The sequence below is a fragment of the Haemaphysalis longicornis genome, unplaced genomic scaffold (genome assembly GCF_048455015.1).
Source record: "Haemaphysalis longicornis isolate Haplotype H1 unplaced genomic scaffold, Haemaphysalis longicornis Haplotype H1 scaffold_10, whole genome shotgun sequence".
Lineage (NCBI taxonomy): Eukaryota > Metazoa > Arthropoda > Arachnida > Ixodida > Ixodidae > Haemaphysalis > Haemaphysalis longicornis.
Window position 1 is genome coordinate 33368643 of NW_027526204.1, and position 26143 is coordinate 33394785.

The 26143-nt window shown below is 47.3% G+C and overlaps 1 protein-coding gene across 1 annotated transcript; it reads left to right on the top strand.

The window, feature by feature from the left end:
* The first annotated feature begins 307 nt into the window (after window positions 1-307).
* On the top strand, window positions 308-24774 carry LOC144158362 (luciferin 4-monooxygenase-like). Its single transcript, XM_077689213.1, has 9 exons — window positions 308-504; window positions 1201-1402; window positions 1886-1989; window positions 5694-5899; window positions 8663-8831; window positions 13010-13285; window positions 16000-16144; window positions 20693-20950; window positions 24576-24774. Exons 1-9 carry the CDS (start codon window positions 382-384, stop codon window positions 24701-24703), a joined length of 1611 nt encoding a protein of 536 aa, XP_077545339.1. The 5' UTR covers window positions 308-381; the 3' UTR covers window positions 24704-24774.
* The last annotated feature ends 1369 nt before the right edge of the window (window positions 24775-26143 follow it).

Below are 26143 nucleotides of genomic sequence, written 5' to 3' on the forward strand. Positions count from 1 at the left end.
AAAGCCACAGAGAACTGGACAGCCCAATGTTCGTCGGCTAGGCTGAGACTGTAGTACACGTTTTATTAATCTAACCAAATCATAAAATATGCAAAACCACAAATCAGAAATGACCAGGCTGTGTTTCTCGCACTCAGTTGAACTACATCACTCGTAAATAAGGGTTGCCACATTCCCATTCAAAGTGGGTTTGTCATTCATTTTGCAATAAACCGTATTAGTTGTTTTCTGAACACTGTGGCTATCCAATAAGTTCAGCGGAATGAGTTTCATCATTTTTTTTATTTTTCTCTGTTTCTTGTTGCAGTAGCCAGTACCTGCAGCTCATAACCCAAGCCCCAACGTCTTTCATCGCCCGTTTGACGAAGAGCAGCACGCAGGATGAAGGCGACTATCGAGGACGGGGTGCTCTACTCGCCGTACCCGAAGGTGGACATCCCGTCGTGCTCCATCTACGCAGCAATGAGCAAGTTCCTGACCAAGCAGCCTGACCAGCTGGCAGTGGTGAGAGAGGCAGACACTAAGACCCGAAGCTGTAAGATTTTGGCACGTCATCAATCTGGCAGCGTCAAGCACGGAGTTGACGAATGTGTTTGCATCCGTTACTATACGCGCCAAGAACGAGTGGTAAAATATTGCGTACCATGTCGGTCGGGAGCATCAAGTTAAACGAAGAAACGCTACCTTGTGATTATCGTTTTTAAGAGAACCGGGAATAATCGCCCTGTATAAAGTCACAGGGAGAAATTGTCTCAGCAGGGGATGCCTTTAGCCTCCGTCAGTGTGCGCGGATAGCCCTTGAAAGAAGCACCGCGACGAACACGCTTTCACAATCAAAGGGGCCTGAACATTGCACGCTCCCTTAATAATCGGTTCCCAACGATAAAAAGCCCGTTCGTCAGGGGACAAAACGGGTGTGAGACGTGTTCGCGAGACGTGCTCGCAAGATGCAAGACATGTTCGCAAAAATCCAATTTTGTAGCGGCTTGTAAATTTCATCACCATTAAAAAAACACTTTTACCTGGACAATATTAGAACCTTAGCCAAGACACTGCTGCAGATGGTGTACGAAAAGACACTAAAGCCGGTGATTTCATAGTCTCCTCACAATGTCCAACTCAAAACGCTAAAATGCAGGTTCCGAACAATTAACAACAGCTGCGTTCTTCTCGCTACTGTTTCTTTTTTTTTTGCCGCAGGTGGACCAGACAACTCAGCTCACCAGAGGCGAGTTCTTGTCCCGCATGAAGCGTTTTGCCGCGGGCTTCCAGGCTCATGGCGTGGGGCTTGGAGACTGCGTCTGCGTTCACGTCGAGAACAGCGTGGAAAACTTGGTGGCTCTGTTCAGTCTGACCTTCACGGGCGCCTCCGTGCTACTCTCCAACCCGGTGCTCAATGAACGTGAGAGATGAGCCCCTTACTTCCCCGAACCGTTTATAGGTTGTTCTTTTCAGGGGGGAAAGGGGGAGATCTACTACACTTTTGCTCACTTGGGATTTATCTGTGGTGACGTCTTATTCGCGCGCGCATTTACTTATTCCCGCGCACACGGTGCTCAGCCTGAGATGAGGAAAATATAGTTGATGGTAGCCTCAATTCTATCCTGAGGAACATAAAGTGTATGGGTGGCGTGCTTTGTCTAGGTGCATACCTTATGCCCCCTAAAAGGGCCATGAAGGCAAAATTGATCATCGTTTATTTGGAAAGAGCTAGAATGAGCCAAACTCGTATTTTATCTTCGTGGCTACTTTACACACTGATTATCATCATAATCAACATCAAGAACAGCAGCCTCGCAAACTCGCAAACTGCTCAGCCCGCCTTTGCTTACGCATCCTCTCGCGCAGGAAGACTTTGGTGTTTGTCGCAATTGTCCGCTTGCAGGTGAACTGCTGTTTCAAGTCCAGCACAGCAATGCAACACACATCTTGACGACTGCAAGGAACGCTGCCAAGGTTCTAGCTGTCCAAGAGAAGGCGAACGTTAAGGTACGCCCCAACGATTGCGTTAGTATAAACTAGCGGTGATGCCAATGTGTGGTGGCGTACGAATAGATCTAACACATTATAAAGTATTCGTTGGTTGTGTAAATAATTGCCCAATTTTTCGCGGAGTTGCACGCAATAATTAGTTCCGGTCTGCAGACAATACACCGTGTCCAACAGGAGACGTGGTGTTAGAGCAAACGACTGCAAGTTGCGGTATATTAGAACTACTCGAAAACAAATTGTACAATATTGGTCGTCTTAAATGCCAACACATACCTAGAGTTATCTCAGTCGTTGTGATGGATAGCTATCAGTTACAGTTTTCTAGCAAGTAGCATGGGCTTCATCGGGGCGCGTGAGCTTACAGAAAACGCCGCGCCCTGACAAGCAGTCTGAAATAAAGAAACATCCACTGTATTAATCATGTGAGTTGCGATGGCAGAAGGGAAAACGGTGGGGTGTGAAAAGGGGAGGAAACAGGGGCAGTTAATCGCAACAAAAAAGTACTCACGGTTACTTAAGCTTATATTGCGAAATTTGTGTGCAGCGCGAACTGCATTCTTAGTCTGGCACATATCTGCTGCGTAAGTGATCGCGTGATCAGCGAGCGCACGACGGATCTCGCAGCGCGTCACCGCCACCGACGAGCGTGTCGTTGCAAATTGCGTTTGAACCGCCCGTGCAAATGTCGCGTGGTTCCGATGAGCCACGAACGCCGGAGGAACGTCTGAGGAAAGTGTGATGGGCAGTGCGCTCCTCGGTGGCGGCGCATGGCGAAAGTGGGAGGGGAAGGCGGTGAGCGAGATGACGCCATAGCTGCGCATGCCGCCCTCCCCCTCACAATTTCGCGAGTACTCCGACGAGCGTCTGGAGCAGGCTCAGCGTACTGCCCTCGCCTAATGCCTGCAGCATACTGCTCCGCAGCTTGGCCGCTTGCGATTGTCGTCACAGCTTTAATAATACCTGTACATTTATAATTGTTTGGGACTTATGAAAGCTAATGCGCAAGGTAATATTTTGTTTCTTTAGAGCTTGTGTGCGCTATTCTCGCTCTGTTGTTCCTCAGGTGAGCACAGCATAATGTCCGGCATACTGCCCACACTTTCGCCACACTGTCCTCCTCCGTTTTTTTTTATGCCTTCGCTCGCTCGGTTACAACGCCGTCGCCGTCGCCAAACCAATGTAGCGGCCGCCAAAGTGCTGCGTGCTAAAAACATGGGCTCCAACGGCGACGTGTACTTACAGAAAAGGCGGTGCGCTGTCCCAGGAAATAGCACGAGCTAAACGAACGCGCGAAAACTGAACTGAATTGAAGAAACGTTGTGTGTACTAATTATGTTAGTTGCGAGAGTGGAGTGGAAGAGCGTGAGTCACGGTGGAGGGGGAAAGAAGCGAAGTAGCCACCACTTCAAAGGAATGCTAAATTGCGAATTACAGACGGTGGCATTTTGTTTCTTGTCTCTTAATACCGTTTGTGGGGGTCTTGGGGGAGGAGAAAAAAGTCGAAGTGAACACGAGAGGGGGGTAGGAGTGGTAGTTATGTAAAAGGCACGGCTTCGAAAGCTGCATTCTTGGGGGATATCGTTTTTACTCCCTTGAGGCTGCAGTACAAAAAACGAGCCTTGTTGAGAGCCTTCATCATAACGCGAACCTACTATGAAAACTAAGTCTGTAGGCCGAGCATTTCGTGATTGGTGTCTTGGCCGTTTCAACTGGGCGAGGGGTGCGATTCCGAAAATTCTGCTCACCCTTCGACGTGTTTGTTATTACAAACTACTGAAATTAGACTGGGAATTTTTGTAAGTAACATTTGTAAGCAAGCGAATTGGGTATATGAAAGGATTCTATAGTTATTGTTAAATTCTGCAAAACCCTTAATATAACCTAAATCCACACAAGTCTGAGTTAAGTATGGGTTAGGGAAATCTTCGTAGGGCGGTTTTCAGACAGTCGAATGCGTTACCTGCACCAGCAAAAGCCAGTTCGATATCTCAACGGGCCTGCGATATTATGACGAAAGCTTTAAGAAAAATATTTTTGCCCTTTTTTATTATCTCATGAGAGTAATTTTTAAAATTGAGGCCATATTGACTGCCTGCAGCATGATAGGGATGTACTGCCGATATTTGAAGCCTCTAAGATCAGCACTTTGGCTGCGCGTTGATATTGCCTGTTAGGCCTCCTGAATCCTTTAAATGGACTCTGCAACACTCCCAATAAACGCTTTCACTCTCTCCTTCACGTGTGGAAGCACAGCGAAAGCTGTAGTTATCAGCAGCACGGCCCGAGGCACTGCGTGGTTTTCTCGACCGTTTCTGCTTTCCTTTTGCGACTTTCTTTTTAAAGTGGCTATCGAATGCGTTCATTGCTGCAACTAAAGAAAAACTGGCCAATAGCCGTTACACCACTGCAATGAAGCAGCTCCAGCGCTCGAAGAACGCCAAGACCGGGAAAGAAAGAAAAATCTTTTGAGCAAGTTTCTAAGTGGCGTGGTGGGCACAGGGCAGTAATCTTGGAAGAGGTACACCCCCCCCCCCCCTATTCAAAGTACTGGCTGTGTTGGCTGACCACGCTTTCGAAGCACGTAATATTTAGAAAAAAAAGTTGAAAGAAGTGCTGAGGGTCTCTTTAAGGGTGGGATTACAAACAAATCCTCGTTGCCCTTTTATGGCATCTTACGGTAAAGTCCTTGAACTAGTGTTTGTGTATTTCTACAGATAACATTTAACAACAGTATCAACTCGGTACATCAGTTGGTAGATTATATAATGGGGGATCGTAAAAACTTGGAATACATTAGCCATGCAATGGCGAAACTGTGTACAAGCTCCTTGAGATTTTCACTGGCTACACATACCAGCAAAAACCACTTCGATATTTCAACGGAAGAGCGAGATGATCACGGATTAGAGAAAACGCAAGTTCTCCCCTTTTTCCCTTTAGCAGTGGAATTTTCGAACACCCGGTTTTACTGCGCACCTACGCCATGAAAAAAATGGACTCCCGAAATGTACATATAGATGTACATAAGTGGAAATAAAGAATTTATTCGTTCATTCATTCGTCTGGATCCTACAGTTACGGCTCGGAGTTATTGAGTCAGTCAGTCAGCCAGTCAGTCAGTCAGTCAGTCAGTCAGTCAGTCAGTCAGTCAGTCAGTCAGTCAGTCAGTCAGTCAGTCAGTCAGTCAGTCAGTCAGTCAGTCAGTCAGTCAGTCAGTCCGTCAGTCAGTCAGTCGGTCAGCCAGTCGGTTGGTCCAAAATTTGCGCTCATTCATTGTTGAATAGTTTGGAAATCAATAAGATGCTTTCAACGCAACCAAAAACTAGTATAGTAAAGAGCATAGCAAAAGCGCCCATAGGCTAAAAACTATGTCGCTGCGGTCAATTCCGCCCATGACTTCCTTCATTTCGGTGTTTCAAAGCAAACCAGCTTCCATCGACTCCTTTTCAGGCCTTTAAGCTGCGTCCTATATGAAAACCAATGCTGCTGCTAAGCAACGCTTTAAATTTCTGATATAAGGAGAACTTTGCCACATTCCAATGCATTAAGGTATTTGGTCCGTTTTGCTAGCATGTTTTTTTTGGCCGACTTTTATAGCCCTGCCTTACCAGAATGCCAACGAAAACGATGGCGCTAGCAAGTATCGTAACGTAAGTGTTGAAGTTGTATAAAATCTCGCTCAAGCCAACTCTTTATTGCAGAAATTATTTGTGGTGGGGAACGACGTGGCTGGCTTCACCTCGGTTTCTGGCTTCGTGGACATGAACGAGGAGGATTTCAAAGACGTGCCAATTGAAGATCCCAAGAATGTTACCGCCGCCCTGTTCTACTCCTCTGGCACCACGGGGGACGCCAAGGGAATAGAGATATCGCACCAAAGCGTCGTCGCCAACCTTCACACGCAAGCGTGAGTGCTTCGCCGCATTGCCAGATAAAGACTGTCAGAATTTAAAATTAGGGTACGGTACAAAAAACCAATTACGTAAGCCAAACAAACAGACTCCGGATATGTCAGATAAACAATACCCGCACAGCGGGAATTGGAACGGAACCCAGAAATAATAATACATCTATGGACGAGTGGCATAGACACCGCGTTTTGGACATCTGACGGGTACGGTTAGATAACTCGTCACCAGGCAGCGGTGTGTAAGCTAATATTTGAAAGATTATCAGATTCCTGGTGAATTTATTTTCGGTATGAATGACATTACCTCCGTACTTTCTTTTGCTGGCGTATTTCAGCAATGGGATAACTGAGTATAGCGTTTGTAAACTATTGTGTAATTTTTAACAAAAATAAACAAAAGTGATTTTGAAGCCGGTCGTGCAGGAAGGAATGATCGTAATACCAAAAACTGTACACTTTTGTGGGAGTTGAATGTGCCTAGTATGTCTGCTTTCACTATGTCTGCACTCATGCATTTCGATAGAGACTAGAGCAATTAAGACCACAGGTACACGAAAACCTAAAATAGATGTTATACTGTACATTCACGATATGCCGTTTTGGACGGATAAACTGAAACTGGTGCACCTGCTAGCAATGTAATTTTTCATCAGTTTTTCAGTGCAGTGATGTTACATAATCTCATAGAACAGTGGACGTGCATTCACTGAGCACTGTTGTCCAATTATCCGAACCGCAGTAAAAGAGTATGGTATTTTTAGGCTTTGACTTCATAACCCCCCACAATCGTGTGAGGGCCATATTTCATTTTAAATTACCTTGAAGTACAGAAAGAAACAAAAAACAGCATTTACCCTAGAACACAAGAGCAATACGTCTTACTTAACTAATAAACTTTAGTGCTTGCTCCAACTGGTAATTCGAATATAGCATGATAATTTTTGAGGGACTTACTTTTTATGCTCTGTTGAAAATCTTGTTTATTTTAAGACAATGTCCGGTCAATTCTTTGATTTCGTTCAACTCTCTGAACAGCGTGGCATCTGCCGAATTTATTTACCTCTTTATAAGTACCTTACAGGCCCTTGGCTAGGACATTGGGTAAGGGGGGCTATCAAAGGCATGTGCAACAAGTAAATGTGCTAAACGTGCCAAAAAGTAAGCGCGAAACATGAGCAAGAATGGTTCATAGAACCTCATAACCGCTTTTTATTTATTGATGTTTGCTGGTACTAATTGGAAGACGTGAATGAAACCCTACATAGATATTTATAGCCAATCCTCTTGTTGAAAAAATAGCTTGTTTAGGGGTAGTAAGAAAAGGTAATATATTTGCGGCTTTTGGCGTAGCACTCCGGGTGGCAAAAAAGTGGAAGTAAGTTTTGTAATCACTTGTATCGTCAATTTCTGTCAAAGCGGCAATATTTCCCATTCCGCGCATGTGTTTGAGAAATTTTGACTTTCATTGTACATACTTCTGAATTTTGTAAGTTTCTGATTACCGCCAACTCCAGCCACGAAAGGTGTCTCTCAACAATAGTTTTCGCGGAGGCAACCCCCCCCCCCCCCCTGTAACATTTTCTGGCTGTCCTTTACTAACCATTCCACCTTACGATCGATTATGTCAAGTAACGTGCGTGGCAGAGGTGATTAGGAACATAGCTGCCGTCAGGTGTGCTGTGTCATGAAACAAGCTTAGTACTGAAAGATACCCTACAACTTCTCTCAACCCTTTTAGAAATCTTGAATGCTTGAAGAACGTTGTCAGCCAACACATACAGTACTTCTAGAAGGGGGTAACAAACGACCTCAGTCAAAAAATACTGCTCTGTACCTATTAAATAACTTAGAGACTTCCTGAAGAGGTTTTTCTGGCTTTCCCAGTCTTGGCGTTGGAATTACGTTGGCGTTGGCGTTGAAATCACCGCTGGCATCGCGTCATTACTGCGGTGTAGGGCCTATTGGCCGGCTTTTCTTCGGTTCGAGCAATGGACGCATTTTATAGCCACTTTTAAAAGAATGCCACGAAGGCCAATAAGAAACAGAAGGCGTGTCTGCTGCGACGGGCAAATAACCCAGCGCCGCTCCATACTGGCGATAACTATAGCTTTCGCAGTGCTTCCAGACGCGAACGAAAGAGTGAAAGCGTTTATCGGAAGCTTTGCAGAGCCCCTTTAAAAGTTTCGAATTCCCTGCCTGTTTCTTTTGGCATAAATAAGGCTGTTCTGAAAAGCCTTTTGGTTTACCTACTACATTTTCAGTAAGTTTTCGGAACTCCGGTTGCATAGAAAGACATCGGAGTAGGAGCATCGTTTGGCTTCAGTCAGGGGTATAAAATTGCCTATCATTGGACTAATAAAGATACACATTGAATCCTGATAGCAGAATTAGGCTACGATTGACTTATGCAGCCATATGAAGAATGAAGGAATAAAGGAAAAAAAATTGCGGTTGCTTTGTGCGTTTAAACAAAACATTCCAAATAAAAAGAGAGCACCTTTTATGGTTTGTAAATGTGTGAGGGAGTAAAAAAAAAGGGCCAGCAGGATGAAAATATCTCCGTGATATCTTCGTGGTTTTTCTGTACCTGAACATTTTCCTACATTTGGAATTTAAGGTGGGGTGGCAAAAATGTTGCCATTTCACCGTAATTTGTATTCGTTAACCTAGCCTTATCAGTTTCATTGCTGGGTTTCACTAAACGGTTAAAAGTACCAGGGATCGCGCAACTTACGGTGCTTTCTTTATGTTTATTTTAAGATCTCTCATGCACAACGAGCCCAAAGACGTGATTCTCGCATGGTACCCAATCACATACGCATCTGGATTTGTTTTCATACCAGTGGCGGCATGTGTGGGATCCACATGCGTAATCGTTCATCCCGGCTTGTCTTTTGACGACTTGGTCGACACCGTAAACAAGTATCAAGTGAGTATCTCCGGTTGCACGTTTCCAGCAGCCATGTCGAGGAAAGCTACAGCTCTGGAGATATTCGATCGAACATTTTAACATTACTCGCAATAAAAACCTGCTCCTGTTCTACATTGGAGCTTAATTGTGTTTGAGGTAAGAAAAAAAAATGGCCGCGCATCTGCTCGCGTCACCGCAAAATGTCGTCGACAAACGCATGTATTCCGCTGCTCCTGCCGCGTGGCTGCCTCTCCTGTTTTATCCGTTCCCCTCTCCCGGGGTTCCCGCCCTGTCTCGGTCGACCCATCGGAGGCTCGCGGTGTTTAATATTGCCACTTTCACACTGTGGCGCCATCTGTTGGCAATGAAAGCACTCGAGCCACGAGTGCCAGGCTTGGGCACCAGCCTTGTTTGGACTTCGCGGTGAAAGCATTGTTTCCAACGCGATTTACAGCGAAGCTCTTAGCCCCGAGTTGGTCGGAAAATTTCGTGTCGTAAACGAGAAACCCGGGCCGGGCCCAGCAGTACTGGCCCAAGACGTCAAGCACATGCGTCAGCTTAATCGGGCATACAGCACAGAGCTCCGTATTCGATTGAAAAGCAACAAAACAAGCATCGAAACCGTATTATGAATGATATGGCACCTGTGAACGATGGTAACCCCCCACCCCACGATTTGTTCCAGATTAATATTATCTTTGCAGATTACGTTTGAGGGATAGGCAGGACTGGTGTCGCTAAATAGAACAGTTCTTGCCAAAAACGCCGAGCGCATGCGTCAGGTTAGGCAGCTGACTCAGCATTTGCCACCAGAGAAGCCGAGCGCAAGTGATAATCCGGCCGAGTCGACGAGAAAGATTTCATACCCTCCCAGCGTCACTATTTGTCGGGTTTACAACAGCTTCACTGGACATCCACATTCGCAGGGCGGGATGGCGACCATCTTGTATAGGAAAAGAGAACTTTCCTCTCTGAAAAGGTGCCATAAAAGGTGGTGTAGTCTCTGCCAACTTATTTATAGCCTCCTTGGCAAGTGTGTTTGGGAATCCAGTTGGGAAAAACAGGCTTACGAATAAATGGGGAATACTTGAGTTACTCAAAAGTGGCTGATTCCATCGCGTTATTAAACCGGTTAAATCAGGGATTGCGGGAACTGCTTAGAGGAGGGTACTAGGAAAGCTGAGCTGCCCGATTAAATATAATCCAATCTCTAATCGAGTCCTTGGAGAATCCTATAAATGGCGTTCGTTCCAGATTTGTCGAGGCTTCTTAAAATTTGGACGCTGCGTTTCTGGGGTTGCTCTTATATTATGGTGAGCGCGATAACCAACCTGAGCCAACGTTTTACATCTCGCCAGCCCTCTGCCAGGCCGTTCCTTCCGGATTTAGCTTCAGCTGTTGCGTGAGCTAGAAATTTCACTGAACCGGAATTTTCACGGGATAAGGTACTCAATATCATGTCAAATCGGGAAGAGCAGCGACTGCAAACATTGGTAGCCAGAGGCCTCCCTCTCTGCCTCGCAGTGCCCAGGCCGAAGTCGGGAAATATGGTTCTCGTGGAAGCAAGACCCTTGTAAACGCCTTGCGAGTGCAGAAGGTGCGCTGACATTATCTGCACCTGACTTTGCCGCATGAGTCGCGCCCTTTGGTTCCCTCCTTCGTCAGCGTTCAGCGCCAAAAGCTTATGAGGTCATCTTTGGTAATATTATGGCCATGCCTCTTGTGTCTCAGTGGCAACACAGCACTGGGTTTTCTCCAAGGAGTGGGTTGCGTTGACACCAATTCCGAAATCCCTGGAATGCCTAAAAATTACCTATATCTAGCCTGGTAGCAGTGCAGATGACGTTGAATTATAAGCATCAATATTATGCTCATTATGTGCATGAATACACCGAAGCGTCGTCGACAATCACGTTGTTGTCGCCAGCTTTCACAATACCGAGCCTCCACATTGATCATGCTGCCAAGCTCCCGCACCCCTCATCGTCGACGGTTGCAGAGCTCTATGCTATATACCTTGCAGTCAAGTTTATCACTACCATGACCTCATCGACTAAATTAGCACTATTTGCAGATTTAAAGGCGGCTCTTTATGCCCTAAATTCAATTGCGACTTACATTCAAAACAATGTGTTGTGAAGGCGCATCTGTGATCTGATGGCAACCAAAATAGGATGGACTACGAGAGTAATATTTCAGTGGATTCCCTGGCACATTAAAATACGTAAAATTTTGTGAGGAGGCCAACTAGCAGCAACTGCTCATTTAAATTCCACATGTAGAACCGTGCTTTTTACCTGAGATGATGTGAAAAACCATTAGAAACAACCGGTGATACACAGTACTCTGAAAGCCAGGTTGACAGATAAATATCGTTCATCGCTGTTATATCAAGTGGTCACGTCCCTTGCATACCCATACCCGAGATGGGACGCATACCCATGTGCGTCCCATCTCGATTGCTCGGTCAACTCATTATTACATAGCTTTTCACATTGACGTGGTACACGCCGATAAATTCCTCTACCGCGTTTGATTTGCTGATGACACATGCTGTGTTTCTGGGCACCTAACTGAAGACGTGTGTCACATCCAGCTTGAATGTCTTTTATGTGCGACTGGCTGGAAAAACATTTAGGTGACAAGCTTAGTCTGCTATCTGGGACTCCGCTATGCTTGCAAAACTGTTGGGTCCGTGGGACAATGTACATAGCCAAAACGAAATCTCCCTTGCCTCAAGAGAGTTTTTCCAAGCGACGAAGATGCGCGCACTCTACTAAATGCGTGCACGTTCCGTTTGATGAGTGTGGAAACACGCAATGATGTTGCGAGTTGTACGGTATATAGGTTAGGTACTGGTTCCCATCATGATCATTGTGTATTCTTTGTATATATATATATATATATATATATATATATATATATATATATCTCGGTTGCAGTCGTCATTGCCAGTGCTATTCGGCTTTTTTTTTCGAAATATATAATAGGGCCGAATGACGTGTGCTTGTCACGTTTCTTTGATTCATTGATAAATAAGCGAAAATATAGGTCGAGAAAAAATCCGCCGTTTTCCGGGAGCGGGACTCGAACCCACATCTCCGCATAACCGGTGCGGTGCGTTAACCAATTACGCTATCCCCACAGCGGCTTCTCTCTCGACTTTAAAGCGGGGGTTTATATTTACAAGAGCTCTGAGGCCGGTCAACTAGCGCCGCCCCTCGACTACCGCGGGAGACGTAGAACGTCTTCTTTCCCAGCGGCCGCCACGTAGAACGTGGCGGCCGCTGGGAAAGAAGACGCTGGGAAGATATATATATATCTATAGTCGTGAAGGGGAGTCCTTAGTTGCTGCAGGAATACGCACAAAGTAAAAGTATCCGAAGAGCGTACTTCTACTTTGTATATATATAAATATATATATATATATATATATATATATATATATATATATATATATATATATATATATAGATTGTTTTTATTATATTCCGCTGTTGTAAGGCAACATGTAGCTTGCATATGTTGTATATTATTGGCATATTACTGCTGTCTAAAAACATATGTACTATACATATCAAGTAGTTCACTGAGCGTGCTTGGTTTCAGCAGGTGCCCATTCAATGCACTTATTCAAACCTCGAGGTTCAATACGGTTACCATTACCCGCCGTGGTGGCTCAGTGACTAAGGCGTTGCGCTGTTGAGCCGAAGGACGGGGCTTCAATTTCCGGCCGTGGCGGCCGCTTTTCTGATGGAGGTGAAAAGCGAAGGCACCCTGTGTTCGAGATTTCGGCGCACGTTAAAGACCCCGAGATGGTTAAAATCAATCCGGAGCCCTTTACTACGGCGTGTCTAATCGACTGTGTAGCGTCGGTGCGTTATACCTCACAATCAATCAATCAATACGGCAACCATTGCATATTTTAATTACTGCAAAGTTTGGGGTAGCCAGCTCCTTTTAAAGTTGGAGTTACTCTCTAATAAATCCTTATTTCGCTTTCTCTAGTATTATCGGCCCGCCTAGACAGGTCATCCACATTTAGCGAGCATCGCTTACCGAATTCAGCTGAGAATGGGAAATTCCCCGAAGCTCAGTTTAAAGGACGGCGTTTGTTTTTTCATAAACCCCATCTTACGTAAAGCCCAGAACAATGAGAGAGATATATGATCGTGCGTACCTCTTTTCCTCCCCAGGTAACAACGTTGGGCAGTGTCCCGACACGTCTGTGCTACTACATTGCGGACATGATGCGGACGGGGACGAGGCTGCCGTCCGTGAAGAAGATCAACGTGGCCGGCACCGTCCTGACGCCAGCCTTTGCCGAAACCATCAGGGCTGCGTTCGAGGGACTGTGCTCAATGCGCAACCACTACTCCATGTCCGAATCCTGCGGCGTCCTCTGCTCGCCGCCGTACGGAGAACTGACGCCCAGAGGCGTCGGTTTTCCCGCCCCCATGGTGGAGCTCAAGGTGACTGCCTTCTCGATAGCACAGCAAGGGAGTACACCAACCTGGCGAATATGTGCGCTGGGTGCACGTTCAGTGAGGACGACGCACGCGCCAGACTTTTCCTCTCGAACTCGTATACGGGAACAGGCTCGTCGCCAATACGTTGAGTATACAAACCAAGAACTTCGTGTACGCGGCAGCGTACATCACTCGCATCTTGCACACACCAAATGCTAACAGCAGTTGATCATGATTGTGCTTAGTGGCTAGTAGCCCAAATAGCCCCAAACATAAAGAATCTTGTGTTTCATGGGAGTGGGAAGCACCGTGTTTCGGTTAAGGGGTAATCATATAAGTCTAGTGTGTAGGTTGTGTGTACTGTGTACGGCGTAGTGTTTACTGTGTAGCTGCTTTCTTCAGGCTCAGTTAGGCTTAGCACGCCATCGCTGTCCAATCCTTCCCCGCAACTCGAATTTGCTCGCCGAAGACGCTGGCATTCCAGAGCGAGGGCGCGTTCTAGTCCAGCGGTGTTCATGGCGGGAAAGGCGGTGCGGAGCCCGCCCCTGCGATGCATTTCCGCCATCAGTGGCTAATCATTGTTGTTGTTGTTGTTCCTTATATTAATGGCGCATACCCAATCAGGAGATTGGCAAAACTCGGAACAGTTTTATTTTCTTTTTCTCGCGGTGGAGAAACTTACTGCAGAGAGAATGTGGCATGACACCAGCAAAGGCTGTCGTCCGGCCCCAACGGTAGAACAGCTCCGTTGTGAAAACAGCCACTGCAACTTGGTTACCTCAGTAGATAATCCCCTCGTTCTAGATGCGCATTCTCCACTCGGAGGTGTGATAGATAAAAGCAGCGCGCAGCACCGCGAGGGCGGCGGCTGTGCAGTCGTTAAATTAACACACAGTTCGCGGCATAGATGTTTCTCGGCTTCTACCTTCCAATTTGGTTCCCCAGCTCTTCAAGTATGTCGCAAGGAACTCAAGGAAACAACGACCCGGAGTCAGGAATTTTCAGAAAGAAAAACACATAATTTATAATTATTTCGATAAGTATGCACTTCACTGCTAGGCGGACATGGTTGCTAGACTGACAAATGAGTAAAGCTAGCCTCCTTACCATGTTCTAAGTTGCCACAGAAGAAGGCAATGCGAGACGAGGACGGAGACACCATAAAGCACACGGCTGTGGGCCCAACCTCCGACGAACACAAAGATGTATGCGGCACGTAGCCGAAGTTTAGATTCATCATGGCCATCATCATCATTATCATCAGCCTGCTCAGTTCCACTCCAGGACGAAGGCCTGCATTGACCTCCGACCACTCCTGTCCCGCGCGGCTTGAGTTCACAGTTTGCCCCGGAATTTCTCTATATGTCATCCCTCCATCGGATAATAGCCTTTTTCTTCCAGACCCGTCTCTTGGTATCCACTCTGTTAACCTAATTTTCCCCTGGTGGTCGGTTCATCTCAATACATGGCCAGCCAAAGTCCATTTCTTTTTCTGTATTTGAACTATGATATCTTCTACTCTAGTTTGCTCTCTTATCCCGGTAGCTCCTCTCCTGTCCCTGAGTGTTATTCCTAACGCTATTTATTCCATGACCCGTTGAGCCGACGTGTGTTTCCTGTCTATTTGTTGAGTAAGGTGCCAAGTTTCAGCTCCATATGTCATCACCTGCAGTATGCAGTTGTAGATTTTTCTTTTCAGTGAGGAAGGTAGTTTACTTTTCATTATATGGGAGTGTCTGCCGAGTGCTCCCCAGCCCATACCTATTCTGGGCCGGATTTCTCTCTCATGGTTTGGGTGAGCACTAACCATCTGTAAGAGGTAGTTATAATATTTTACTTCTAGCGTTTCCTTTCCTAAGCTGACAAGGACGCTTTTGGCATGCTTATTCCTCGTTATTTTAGATTTATTCATATTTATTTTTAGTCCCACGGCCATACTTTCTGATTGTAGTTCCTCAAGAATTGGTCGCATGTGTTCTGCAGTCTCAGTCGGCAAGACTATGCTGCGCGCAATCCTGAAATGGCTCAAATACCCCTTTTGTCCTCAATCCCATGTTTTCCGAGGCAAGCTTTGAAAACATCCCCTCTAGATTGACTTGGGGAGATGGTATCTGCTTGTCTTACTCCCTTTCGGATCGGAAATTTATCGCTTTGCTGGTGGAGGGTTTTCTTGCCCGTGCATTCCGTATATATGTCTTCTTGAAGTCTTATGTAAGTCTCCTCTATTCCCTGGTGTTTTATTGCTTCTAGCAGGGCTGCGGTGAGTGCGGAATCAAACGCTTTCTCATAATCCATCAGTGCCATGTAAAGGGGTTTAGTGTACTCTCCTATCACTCTATTGACGACATGGATGTGATCCCTGGTTGAGTACCCTGGAGTACACCTCACATCAAGGTCGACATTGTGCAAATAAGATCATATCACACTTACTCATGGTTCGCATCATTTATCTTGCCACCACGTAGCAACATTATTGCTTTATGCTTGAAATACCGACCACGAAAAGAGTGTAGAACAGAAGCTTTCATGCCGGCACTGCAGATAAGTAGATCCATATTTTAACTTGGCGCGCTTAACACACCGAGGCTACGTCTGGGTTATTTGGCGTGCTGTAGGATGAATGCTTTTGACTAATTTTGGCTGCCTTGGGATTTGTATTGTGCGCCGAAATCCCTGCACACCATACTTTGGCTTTAATGACCATTTCCATCCCGCAGTTCCTCGACTTGGACACTGGCGAGAAGCTGGGACCAATGCAATACGGCGAGCTGTACTTCCGCACACCGAGTGTCATGAAGGGCTACTACAGGAACCCCGAACTCAACGCGAAGTTCATGGACGCAGAGGGCTGGTGTCGATCGGGTGAGCCGGTGCTCGTGCCGAACCAGTGTGCTCGTGCCGACTTGTGGCAAACAACAGACACGCGAGGATGAAAGTTGGCGAGGCGGTAAGAACAATGGCGATTATTCATGCAATTCCGATATCCTAGCATAGCATCTTGTGGGCAAGTAAACAAAAAAAATTACGCCCACCTCCCCTCGCGGGAACCCTGGTGAGATGCGACGCTGAGGGGGGTTCAAGCGCAAGCAGAGAGCAACCGTCGACCGAAAGGCCGCCGCAGAGCGGCACACCAGTTATATGCGCAGCGTGCCCGAAGGAGAGGAGGCCGCGGAAGAGAGAGTACTGCACATGCGCCGGCGCCAGTGCGTCTGCCGCGGCTATGACGCAACACAATCCAACACAATGCACTTTAATCCAATCCAATCCAATCTAATCCAAATCCAATCCAATCCAAGCCAAGCCAAGCCAATCTATTCGAATCCAATCCAATGCCTTTCGCGAGAGAGTGTTCGCTATCGGAGAGGAGAGGGGGTGAGCGGCGGAGAGCGCAGCTCACGCGGCGAGGAGAATGGGGGAGGGGCGGACGCCGACAACGCCGACGCCGGATGCAGGGACAAGGCGAGTGAATGAGATGCAGTCGCATTTAATGAAGGGCGAACTTGTTCCCGGCAGCAAGCCAGTCAAAGTCAGGTTCGACCCAGGCCGTCAGTAGTTACGAAAGCTGTTTTCTCACGGTCGCTCTCATCAACTTCGATTTGCCAATAGGCAGGTTTTAGGTCCAGCGACGAGAGGAATTTAACGTACGTCGCGTAAATGGTCCAAAGTATCGTCTTTTCGCGGAAGCGGGTGAACGTCGAGTTTAGTGACAGTATTCAATTTTCGGTAGTCGACGCAGGAGCGCAGCGTGTTGTCCTTTTTCCTCAGAAGCACCGCAGGTGAGGCCCATGCACTTTTAGGCGGTTGAATAACGTCGTCGTGGATCATCGTGGACATGGGTCTTGATGGCCTCCCTCTCTTTGGGGACACCTTGTAGGGCTGCTGGTGCACAGGTCTGACGGATTCATCGGTCATGATGCGATGCTTCGTGATGGGAGTCTGGCGCACATTGGAGGACGTGGCGAAGCAGTCGGAGAAGTACTGTACCAGATGTTCTAGAGCTTCCACTAGAGCTGTCGAAAGTCCTTGGTTAATTTGCACAGGTATCCCTGGGTCGGCTGTGAGTGTACCAATCGATGCTGTGTTCGACGCGCCCACGTGCCTGACATCGGCGACTTCCTTTATGAACGCTATAGTGGTACCTTTCGTAAGATCTCGACGCTCATTGGAAAAATTGTTCACCAGGACTAGCGTGCGTTCATTCTGCAGGCTTCCGAATCCTCTTGCAACAAATATGCCTTTTTCCAGAAGCAACCGAACGTTGGCTTCGGTGATGCCTTCACAGTCCTCGAATGCGTCGCTTTAACGTTAACAAACAAGCTAGCACGGGCGGGTAGAGTGACATCGTCGTCAACAATGCGTATTTCCTCGTCGCGCTTGTCTTCAATGTGGCTCGGTATGGCTCTTTTTGTCGGGAAGATAATTCTGGATTTTGGCAGACCAATAACAGCCCCGTTTGTTTGCAGAAAATCCCTGCCAAGCATTCAATCTCGTTAGCACTCCGGGAGCACAATGAAGCTGGTAACGTATGTGAAGCCGCGTATTTTTATCCGCGCAGTGCACCTGAGGTGGTTCCCAGCTGTACGAACTTGGATGCCAGTCCAGGGGGTCCAGACCACTTTGTTTAGCGCAGACACCAGAATTTCGCTTATGACCTAATAGTCCGCACCAGTATCAGCCAAAGCTGTCGTCGCACGGCCGTCGATATCCACGAGTACATCGCAGGTAATAGGTTTAGGATTACATTTAGGTTTCGACTGTTCGTCGTCTTCTTGTCGTCGTTCTTGCAATGGAGGATCTTGGCGGTCATTGACGCCAGCGGCCGCACCTCTGGAGGTCGCTGGTTCCAGTTTCCCCGGCGTTCAGGGCTTCCGGAGAGTCGGTCGGCAGTGTGGGCTAGAGGACCTACTTCGGGCAGGGGACCACGACCGGGACTGAACGCATTCTGTGGAAACGTGTTCCGGCGTTCGGCGACGTAGTCCGCGATATCCGGCGGTCACTGTCCGTTTCGCAGAGGTGGCGCATCGGGTGCGAATTCCCGCAGACCAGCTCGGCGACGATGGCAGGTACAGTAGACGTGCGCCTTTCTCTCCGCAGTGGAAGCAGAGGGGCCTGTGGTCAGGGGTGCGCCACAGGTCACTCTTCCGACGGCCTGTTTGCCTCAAATAGGGAGCGCTGCGCCGTATCACCCCCAGGGTAGATTGCGGTGCGATGGTGGCAACTGTTGGAGGGGTGTAGTAAGGGGCTGCGGCGTACGAGGCTCGTGGTTCACCCTGCCGCGACACGTCAATTCGTTCCAGTGCCCGCACAGCTTGCCTTACCTCCTCCCTCATGATTTCCGCAATGGACGCCGAAGCTGGTGACACAGGTTCCTGCTGCAGTTTCTCGAGCTCCTCGCGGACAATTTGCCTTACAAGCACACGAATTAAGAATTAAGAACACTCCTAGAAATATTTCTTTTGAAGCAGTACGAGCGCTCACTCAAAAAATATGCAAGGAAGCGCACACTAACGAGTAAGACTTGAAGGTAGCGAAACTGTACGCAACGCAACCTTCATGACCATCACGACGGTTTAGGTCCGCGATTGCAGCCGATTTACTAGAGTCAAACCACAACCTATCCCGCACTCGACACGAGTGTCCAAATTCGACTGCGAGAAACTCACGGTTGAACTGAGCGTCAGCTCCCGTTAGGACGGATGTTCCTGCTGCTGACGAGCGGTATTGGGTCGACGTTGCCGGTACCGCTTACGCACCCTGGCACGTTTGCGTTGAACGGATTCATTGTTCTGGGACCACCACCGTCTTTGCGCAGAATTTCCTGTGGCCACGTGGTTCGTTGTGGCTCTCTGTACTTGCTTCCGCTCTCGAGACCTATCGCGTTGAGCCTGAAGGTGAGCGCCCGCCTCATCGAGTGTGCAGACGACCCGCGGCCGACCCATCCCTGCGACTTAACCAGCACACCTCTAAGATGGACTACTATACTTACTCACAGCGCATGCTATGGACGAACGCACAGCCCTATATCGTGGGCAGAGCCAAAACTAGCGAGTGACGTGAGCAGTGCGATCGCGACAGCTAAAGTGTTGCCATGGTTACGGCGAACGCTCGAGTTTTCTTTCCTGGCCAATCTTGGCCAATCTTGGCCAATCTTGGCCAATCTCCCTAAGTGGGTATGCTTAGCTTGACAAATTTCCGCTGGGGCCGCTGGGAGGTCGCACCCATATACGAGCTCTCGGCATTTTTTAACACGATTGTGTTTTATGCCTGGGTACACCAAGATCTGACCGGCGTCATATCCGTCACGGAAATAACGTCGCCAGAAAACGTTCCATTGACGCGGCTGCATGCGCCGGGATTCTCGCCGCAACGGGAGGTACACAGCGTTCTGCCCACTGCGATACCAATTCAACCGCAAGTAGGTCTACTAACGCGCCCTATATCTTTCCTACTACTTTTTTCATTCAGATGCCGTGTAGGCGATGGCGCCGTCTAAGAGAAATGAAGAAGTAGTTCATCATGGCACTAATAGCGCCGACAGTTGCCGCCTCGATGCCAGTGTCTTCGTGTACGCGGGACCCGGGTGAATCGAGGCACCCTCCCCCACCTACTGCTTTTGGTTTCGGTTGCGGTTACGTTTCGTTCACATGTTTTTCAAGGGGCTGTGGTTTCAGTCGGAGTTACGCAATGCCCGGCGCGTACAATCCAGTGTCGAACGTTGATGCGTGTAACTGTGCTGTAGCGTCGCATAAATAGCGACGTACAAGTTCATATCCATGCACAATACATGCTCCTGTGAAGGCACATTTCACTTTCGTGTGTTACCCATTGCTATGAAGAAGGCATCAACCACATTTTTCTCGTTTTTGTATCTCGTTCGTTCGCCGCGAGGCACGCGCTTACGTGAGCTCGGCATTTCCTGGGTATTTTAACTGCGGACAGAAAAAATAACCATTTGCTATGCGGCTTCGCTCTTGAAAGTGCGGGATATAGAAACTCGGATGCGGTGTTCAAATGGCAACCTTCATCTGAACCGGTGAAGAATCTCAAGGCACTAGACCTCCCCCATCGTTGCAGTGCCTTGCCTTGGAGCTGCTCATACATGTAATACTGCACGGGTTACAAAAGATATCTGGCTTAGATGACCGGCTGACAAGCTTGCACCGTTAAACAGACTACAATGTTCTTGAATGAAGGAGGCTTAGTATGCTATTCGATTGGTTCTGGGACAATAAAAAGGATGCCGTGCACCCGAAGCAAGTTCGGTCACATCGTCACGTTGCAAAGCGCGCGCAATACCGGAATGTGTGGATTTGCATGTACACTCTAGAATATGCATATATCGCCGTATGTTTGCTGTTGTGTTAGCACTGACTACATTTAACACTGCCTGTTCACTGATTTCGGCCGCAGGCGACATCATGTACTATGACGAAGATGGTCTTGTTTACTTTGTGGACCGCCTAAAAGACATGATCAAGTGCCTGGACCAACAGGTGTCGTCGTGCGAGCTCGAGTCCCTGCTGCAGCACCACGACAGCGTTGCGGACGTAGCTGTCGTCGGTGTGCCCGACACCAAATACGGGGACGCTCCGGCTGCCTTCGTGGTCGCGAAGAGAACTTGCACGCCTTCGGCTAAACTCACTGCTGAGATCAAGCATCTCATAGCGGGTAAGTCACGTATAACGGCAATGGACTGCTATACGAAAAGCACTTTTTGGTGATCCGCGGTGGGTTTCTGAGGTGACTCTTTTACTTTCATTTCGAGTGCCGTGGGATGGTATACCATTCCAACCCTTATTGGTGACTTTAGAAAGACCACTGGGTGTGTGTCGGCAATACTTTTCCAAACTACACTATGATAATCCTGTTGCTCAGATTTGTCACAATGCAGCACAAACCGAACAATGACCCACTGACCACTCCGTGCAGCCCACAATACAATTTCGGTGACTAATGGTTCCCTGCGTAAGATTTCCCTCGAAATGTTTTTCTATTGGCATCACGAAATGGAAACATGACATTCTGCATTACGCACTGCGTTAAGGCAGATGACATTTTGCAATGATATTATATACAAGTTGTTGTTATATTCCGAATTTGGTTTGTTGCCGGCATGCAATGGTCACTTGAAGGAACTGCGGGGAAGATGGACGGAGAAATAGACTTACAGCGTAGTAGCACTGGACGCACGGCTCATACATGTCTAGACGGCGTAGCTCTAAGGAAACCTTAGTCATATTTCCAGTAGAACGTGAGTGTATATTCCAGAGTACCAGTGTTTTTTCACTTCAAAATGATCATTGGAATGGTTGTTACACAGAAAAACATCTTAAAAGGCCCCAAAAACGATGAAATAAAGCGAAAAAATTACGCCCACCTCCCCTTGCGGGAACCCTGGTTTGATGCGACGCTGAGGGGGGTTCGAGCGCAAGCGGAGAGCAACCGTCGACCGAAATGCCGCCGGAGAGCGGCACACCGGTTATATGCGGAGCGCGCCCGAAGGAGAGGAGACCGCGGAGAGAGTGCCGCGGCTATGACGCAACACAATCCACTTTAATCCAATCCAATCCAAATCCAATCCAACCCAATCCAAATCAAGCCAAGCCAAGCCAAGCCAAGTCAAGTCAAGTCAAGCCAAGCCAAGCCAAGCCAAGCCAAGCCAAGCCGAGCCAATCCAATCCAATCGAATCCAATCCAATGCCCCTCGCGAGAGAGCGTTCCCTATCGGAGAGGAGAGGGGGAGAGTGGCTGCGGACAACAACTGACGCACGCGGACAACGGACGCACGCGGACAACAACGGACGCCCGCAGGAAGGACAGGGCCGCCGACAAGAGATGCTCTGAGCGTCGCATCTAAAAACAGCAAAACAAGACACAAAGAAAATTACACCAGCTCACGCAGTCAGCTCGAATGGCGCAGCTGCACTCGGCTGGTTTTATACAAACAGATGTGATCTTCTCCGCCTTGTTGCATTTTAAACAAAGAATCAAAACAGTGGGGAAGAAAACGCCGTTGACAGGGCAGAAATTTAAATGAAAGGTTTGCGGAGGGGCGGGGACTGTATGCCAGAACCACCCGCGTGAATAGAGCTCCGATTATGGGTTTTTTTTGCTACGCTAACTCATACGTTATAGTTCTCGACCTACTGAATCTACACAAAATAAAAATAAGGGCGGGAAGACATGCGCATGAGGAAAATTTGTAGACTACATTTATTAAGCTACGGGGCTCGTACCTGCTAGCAATATAGGTGTCGTCCGCGGGTAAGTACACCGTTTTATATCTGTAGCTTCATCGGCATCTGCACACCTCGAAGGCACTGTGTAGGCTTATCACGTCAGGAAAAGAAAGCCGGCGCTTGGAACACCTGCTTGAAAAACGTTCTGTCCTTCTAACGCACCACTTTACATCTAAAGCACTGAGAAGGTCACGAGAAGTCGGCACGCAGTTCAAATAAGCGAGGAGGGAACTCAAAGTCACTTAAATGCACTATGCTTTTTCTGCTTCCCAGTAGCAACTTTTCGTCTTTTCTTTACCAATACATTTGTTGAGTCATTTACAGAAAATTGTCAAGGCCAGCTACTGGGTTTCTTCGAATGGTATTTTAACGTGAGCAATGGTCCTCAGAAGTACGTACCAGCACTCTTTCGGGCTTTATAGTACTATATAGGACACAGATATTGGCTCTCCCGGCCGCTGTGGCTCCCGTGCGGTTGGGAAGTTCCACATTTCTCCATCCTATCGTCCGTCAGCGTCTGCTACAGCAGGTACAGGACAACCTCAATGGGTTCTACAGATTGTTCTCCTGCGGAAGGCCGAGAAATACCGGCCAGGCCATTTAGTAAAATCTGTAAATTCAATTTACCAAAATTATGCTGTGCAGAATTATAACGACAGTGACAGTAATATACCCGTAATACAAACGCCATAAATTGATGGCAAATGTTCAATGGATAGCGTAATAACAAGAATGGTGAAGAAAATGTAGAGTGAACAAAGCGATGGACAATAGAAGCAATAAAAAAATAAATATATGTATGAAAATGCTGACATTGCGTACCTACTTCTGTAGAGCGCTGGAAAGAAACAATCAGCTGCAGCAAATAAAAACGCCGTCGCACATGAACCAACACGAGTATCCTTCCGAAACAGCATTACATACTAGTCAACGAGTGAGCACTACTCTTAATAACCTGTAACGATGAGACACCTGTTACTCCAAAAGATTTCGGCTGATATTTAGCGTGAATGCGTGATTTCTTGTATGTTCAGCCTCCCTGGATTGCGAGGTGTAAGATAATATTATCCCAATTTCTTGCGGTTTTTCGGTGCATGAGTAAAAAACTACAGGAAAAAAGTCTGCGCCTCTTTTTTTTCTTTGTATGTCACCGCAGATACCTCTTATGAAAGAGGAAATGCTGACAATTCAGCTGAAAAATGGGAAAATCGGGAGAGATTTTGGGAAACACTACATTCAAATTCTCCAGGGGCTAGAGAAAACTTGGCTGGATGAAACAGAGGGCGGTAAAAAACCGTGCGATGAAATCGCGCTCAATACAACAGCAATGGATAAAACGGCCATTGAGAAAGCGGCTTCTTTGAAACTTCATTCGATGAAAAGCCCAGTCACACACACAAATTTGATTTCTAGAATGAGACTAATGATCCCTCTTGGGGTACGTATCATCGCGATATGTTAATACAGTAGAAGCTCGTTAAACTATACCCGTGCAAACCGTAGTTTCTTTTTGTGCGAAATTAAGCCGGATCCCCAACTCGGCGTCCCTTTAACCTAATGCATCCGGATGAACCGTAATGCAATTTAGCCCGTACTTTCATCACGTCTCCGTCAGGTACAATTTAACGAGGTTTCACTGTGATATGATTTCTCTATATGATATTCACTGTAAATTGATACAGCCTTAGAGTTAGTTCTTTTTCTGGTCGCCTAATTGAAAAAACACGGCGTACACGAACGACAGTAAAGTAAAATTGCTCCGGTTAACCAGCACTAAGCCCTTCGATTTTCCAGCAGCGACGACAGCAATGTTCGCTTGGTAACGAATACAGGTCGGTTTTCTGCATTTTCTTCTGAGGTGCTCTCTGTAAAATCAATTGGCACTCCTGGGAAGAAGGCACTCATTCGAACTAAAACGATCGTTACAACCAATTTTAACAACAAGCAAACATCATAAGTTATTGCTATGCAAGCGGCCGTGTATACCGTGCGACAAAGAAGGGTTTTTCAAATGCGTCGGTTTGGTTTAATTTTCCTCTTCTTTTTTGTTGCAGAAAAAACTGAAACCTTCAAGCATCTTTACGGTGGGGCGGTATTCCTCGATCGCCTGCCTAGAAACTCGAACGGGAAGGTCATCAAGCACCAGCTAACCCGCTTATACAAGGAGTCAAAGGTCTACTAAGAATAATTGCTTCGCGATGACACTGCGTTACTGGTATAGGATGTGGAAATAAAATCTCTGCACATGGCGGTGAAAGCGCTACCGTTCTTTCTGAATGCCAGTTTTATCCTTCCTCCTCACATAACCTATGCATAGTGCGACTTACAGCTACGATATGCGCGTTTACTGCAGCACTAAGCGAGATCGGGAAGGACGAACTCTAGGGTTCATGAATTGAGTTAGCCCGCTGAGACTGTCAGCTGTCTGCGCTGCAACGGAGAGCATCTCCTTTTGTACGAGAGGGTCTGAAAAACACGCCGACGGTGCTCCCATCAGTGATCGGTAGATGCGCACACCTACGCATCTTCGTCTGCCAGCACGGTATCTCGCGTGCTGGAGTCACCCAGGCGTAGATAAGACCAGGAACCACAGTGCGGTAATAAATTGCCTTTTATGACCTCTCGGAATTAGTCAACGGCCAAGAAATTTTGAATTGCGAGATAGACGTCGCACGCATGACAGAGCCATAAGGCTGCATCCAAGTTTATACTAAGTCACCGCATCGTGTTCGCAGCACTGACAAGATTTTGCAGCCTCACCGCATCATTGGGATAACTATCGAAATGTTGCACTACCATTGAGTCGTTACTGCCAGTACTTAGCACGAGAGCGATGTTCCAAGATCGCAATATGACCGCAGGACCAGCACAGTCGCGCTGTTTTTCTCCGCATTATTTGTCGTAATAATCGTTAGCTAATTTTAATCCAACTACTTTCACAACCCCTCAAACATATTCGGCCCATGCATAGTTCGCGATCTATAAAGGTGTTGTGTAGTGGTGGAAGCCGCAGAATAACAACGAAGGAACCGCTGTCGCAGAGGAGTGGCTTTTTACCAGGGGCATGCACATATATACACAAGTAACACTGGCGGCACTGTCAGGGTATCAAGACGTCATAAACCGAAACTAAAACTGAAACACTACATATTCCCCTCCTCAAAAGGTAAAGGTTAGTAATAGTGGTTTAGTATTATTATGTAAATACAGAACATATATAAATATTTACAACTACACATAGCATGTGCACTTCAGTCTAATGCGTGGTTACAACCATGCAGCATACATATATACGCATGACGTACAACAACCAACAAAAACAAGGAACGAAAAAAACGCCTGTAGAAACACTCAAGCGCCTGCACATGGTACATTGAGCATTCAACTTTTGTCACTGCACCCGTCTCCACACAAGCATACACCAGCTACACGTGGTTCCCGTATCGATCCGGAGGCCTTCTGTTCCTCGGTGGTTGGACCCGACGTTGAGGTACAGGGTGCTTCGACGCAGCTGCCGCTGAAGCTTGTAGCATCGGCGTAGCTGGTGATGCTTCAGACTGCGCTGTTGAGGAGCGATCCTCGGTGCCCTCAGGGGCCGTAGACGGGGTTGCGGATTCGGAGG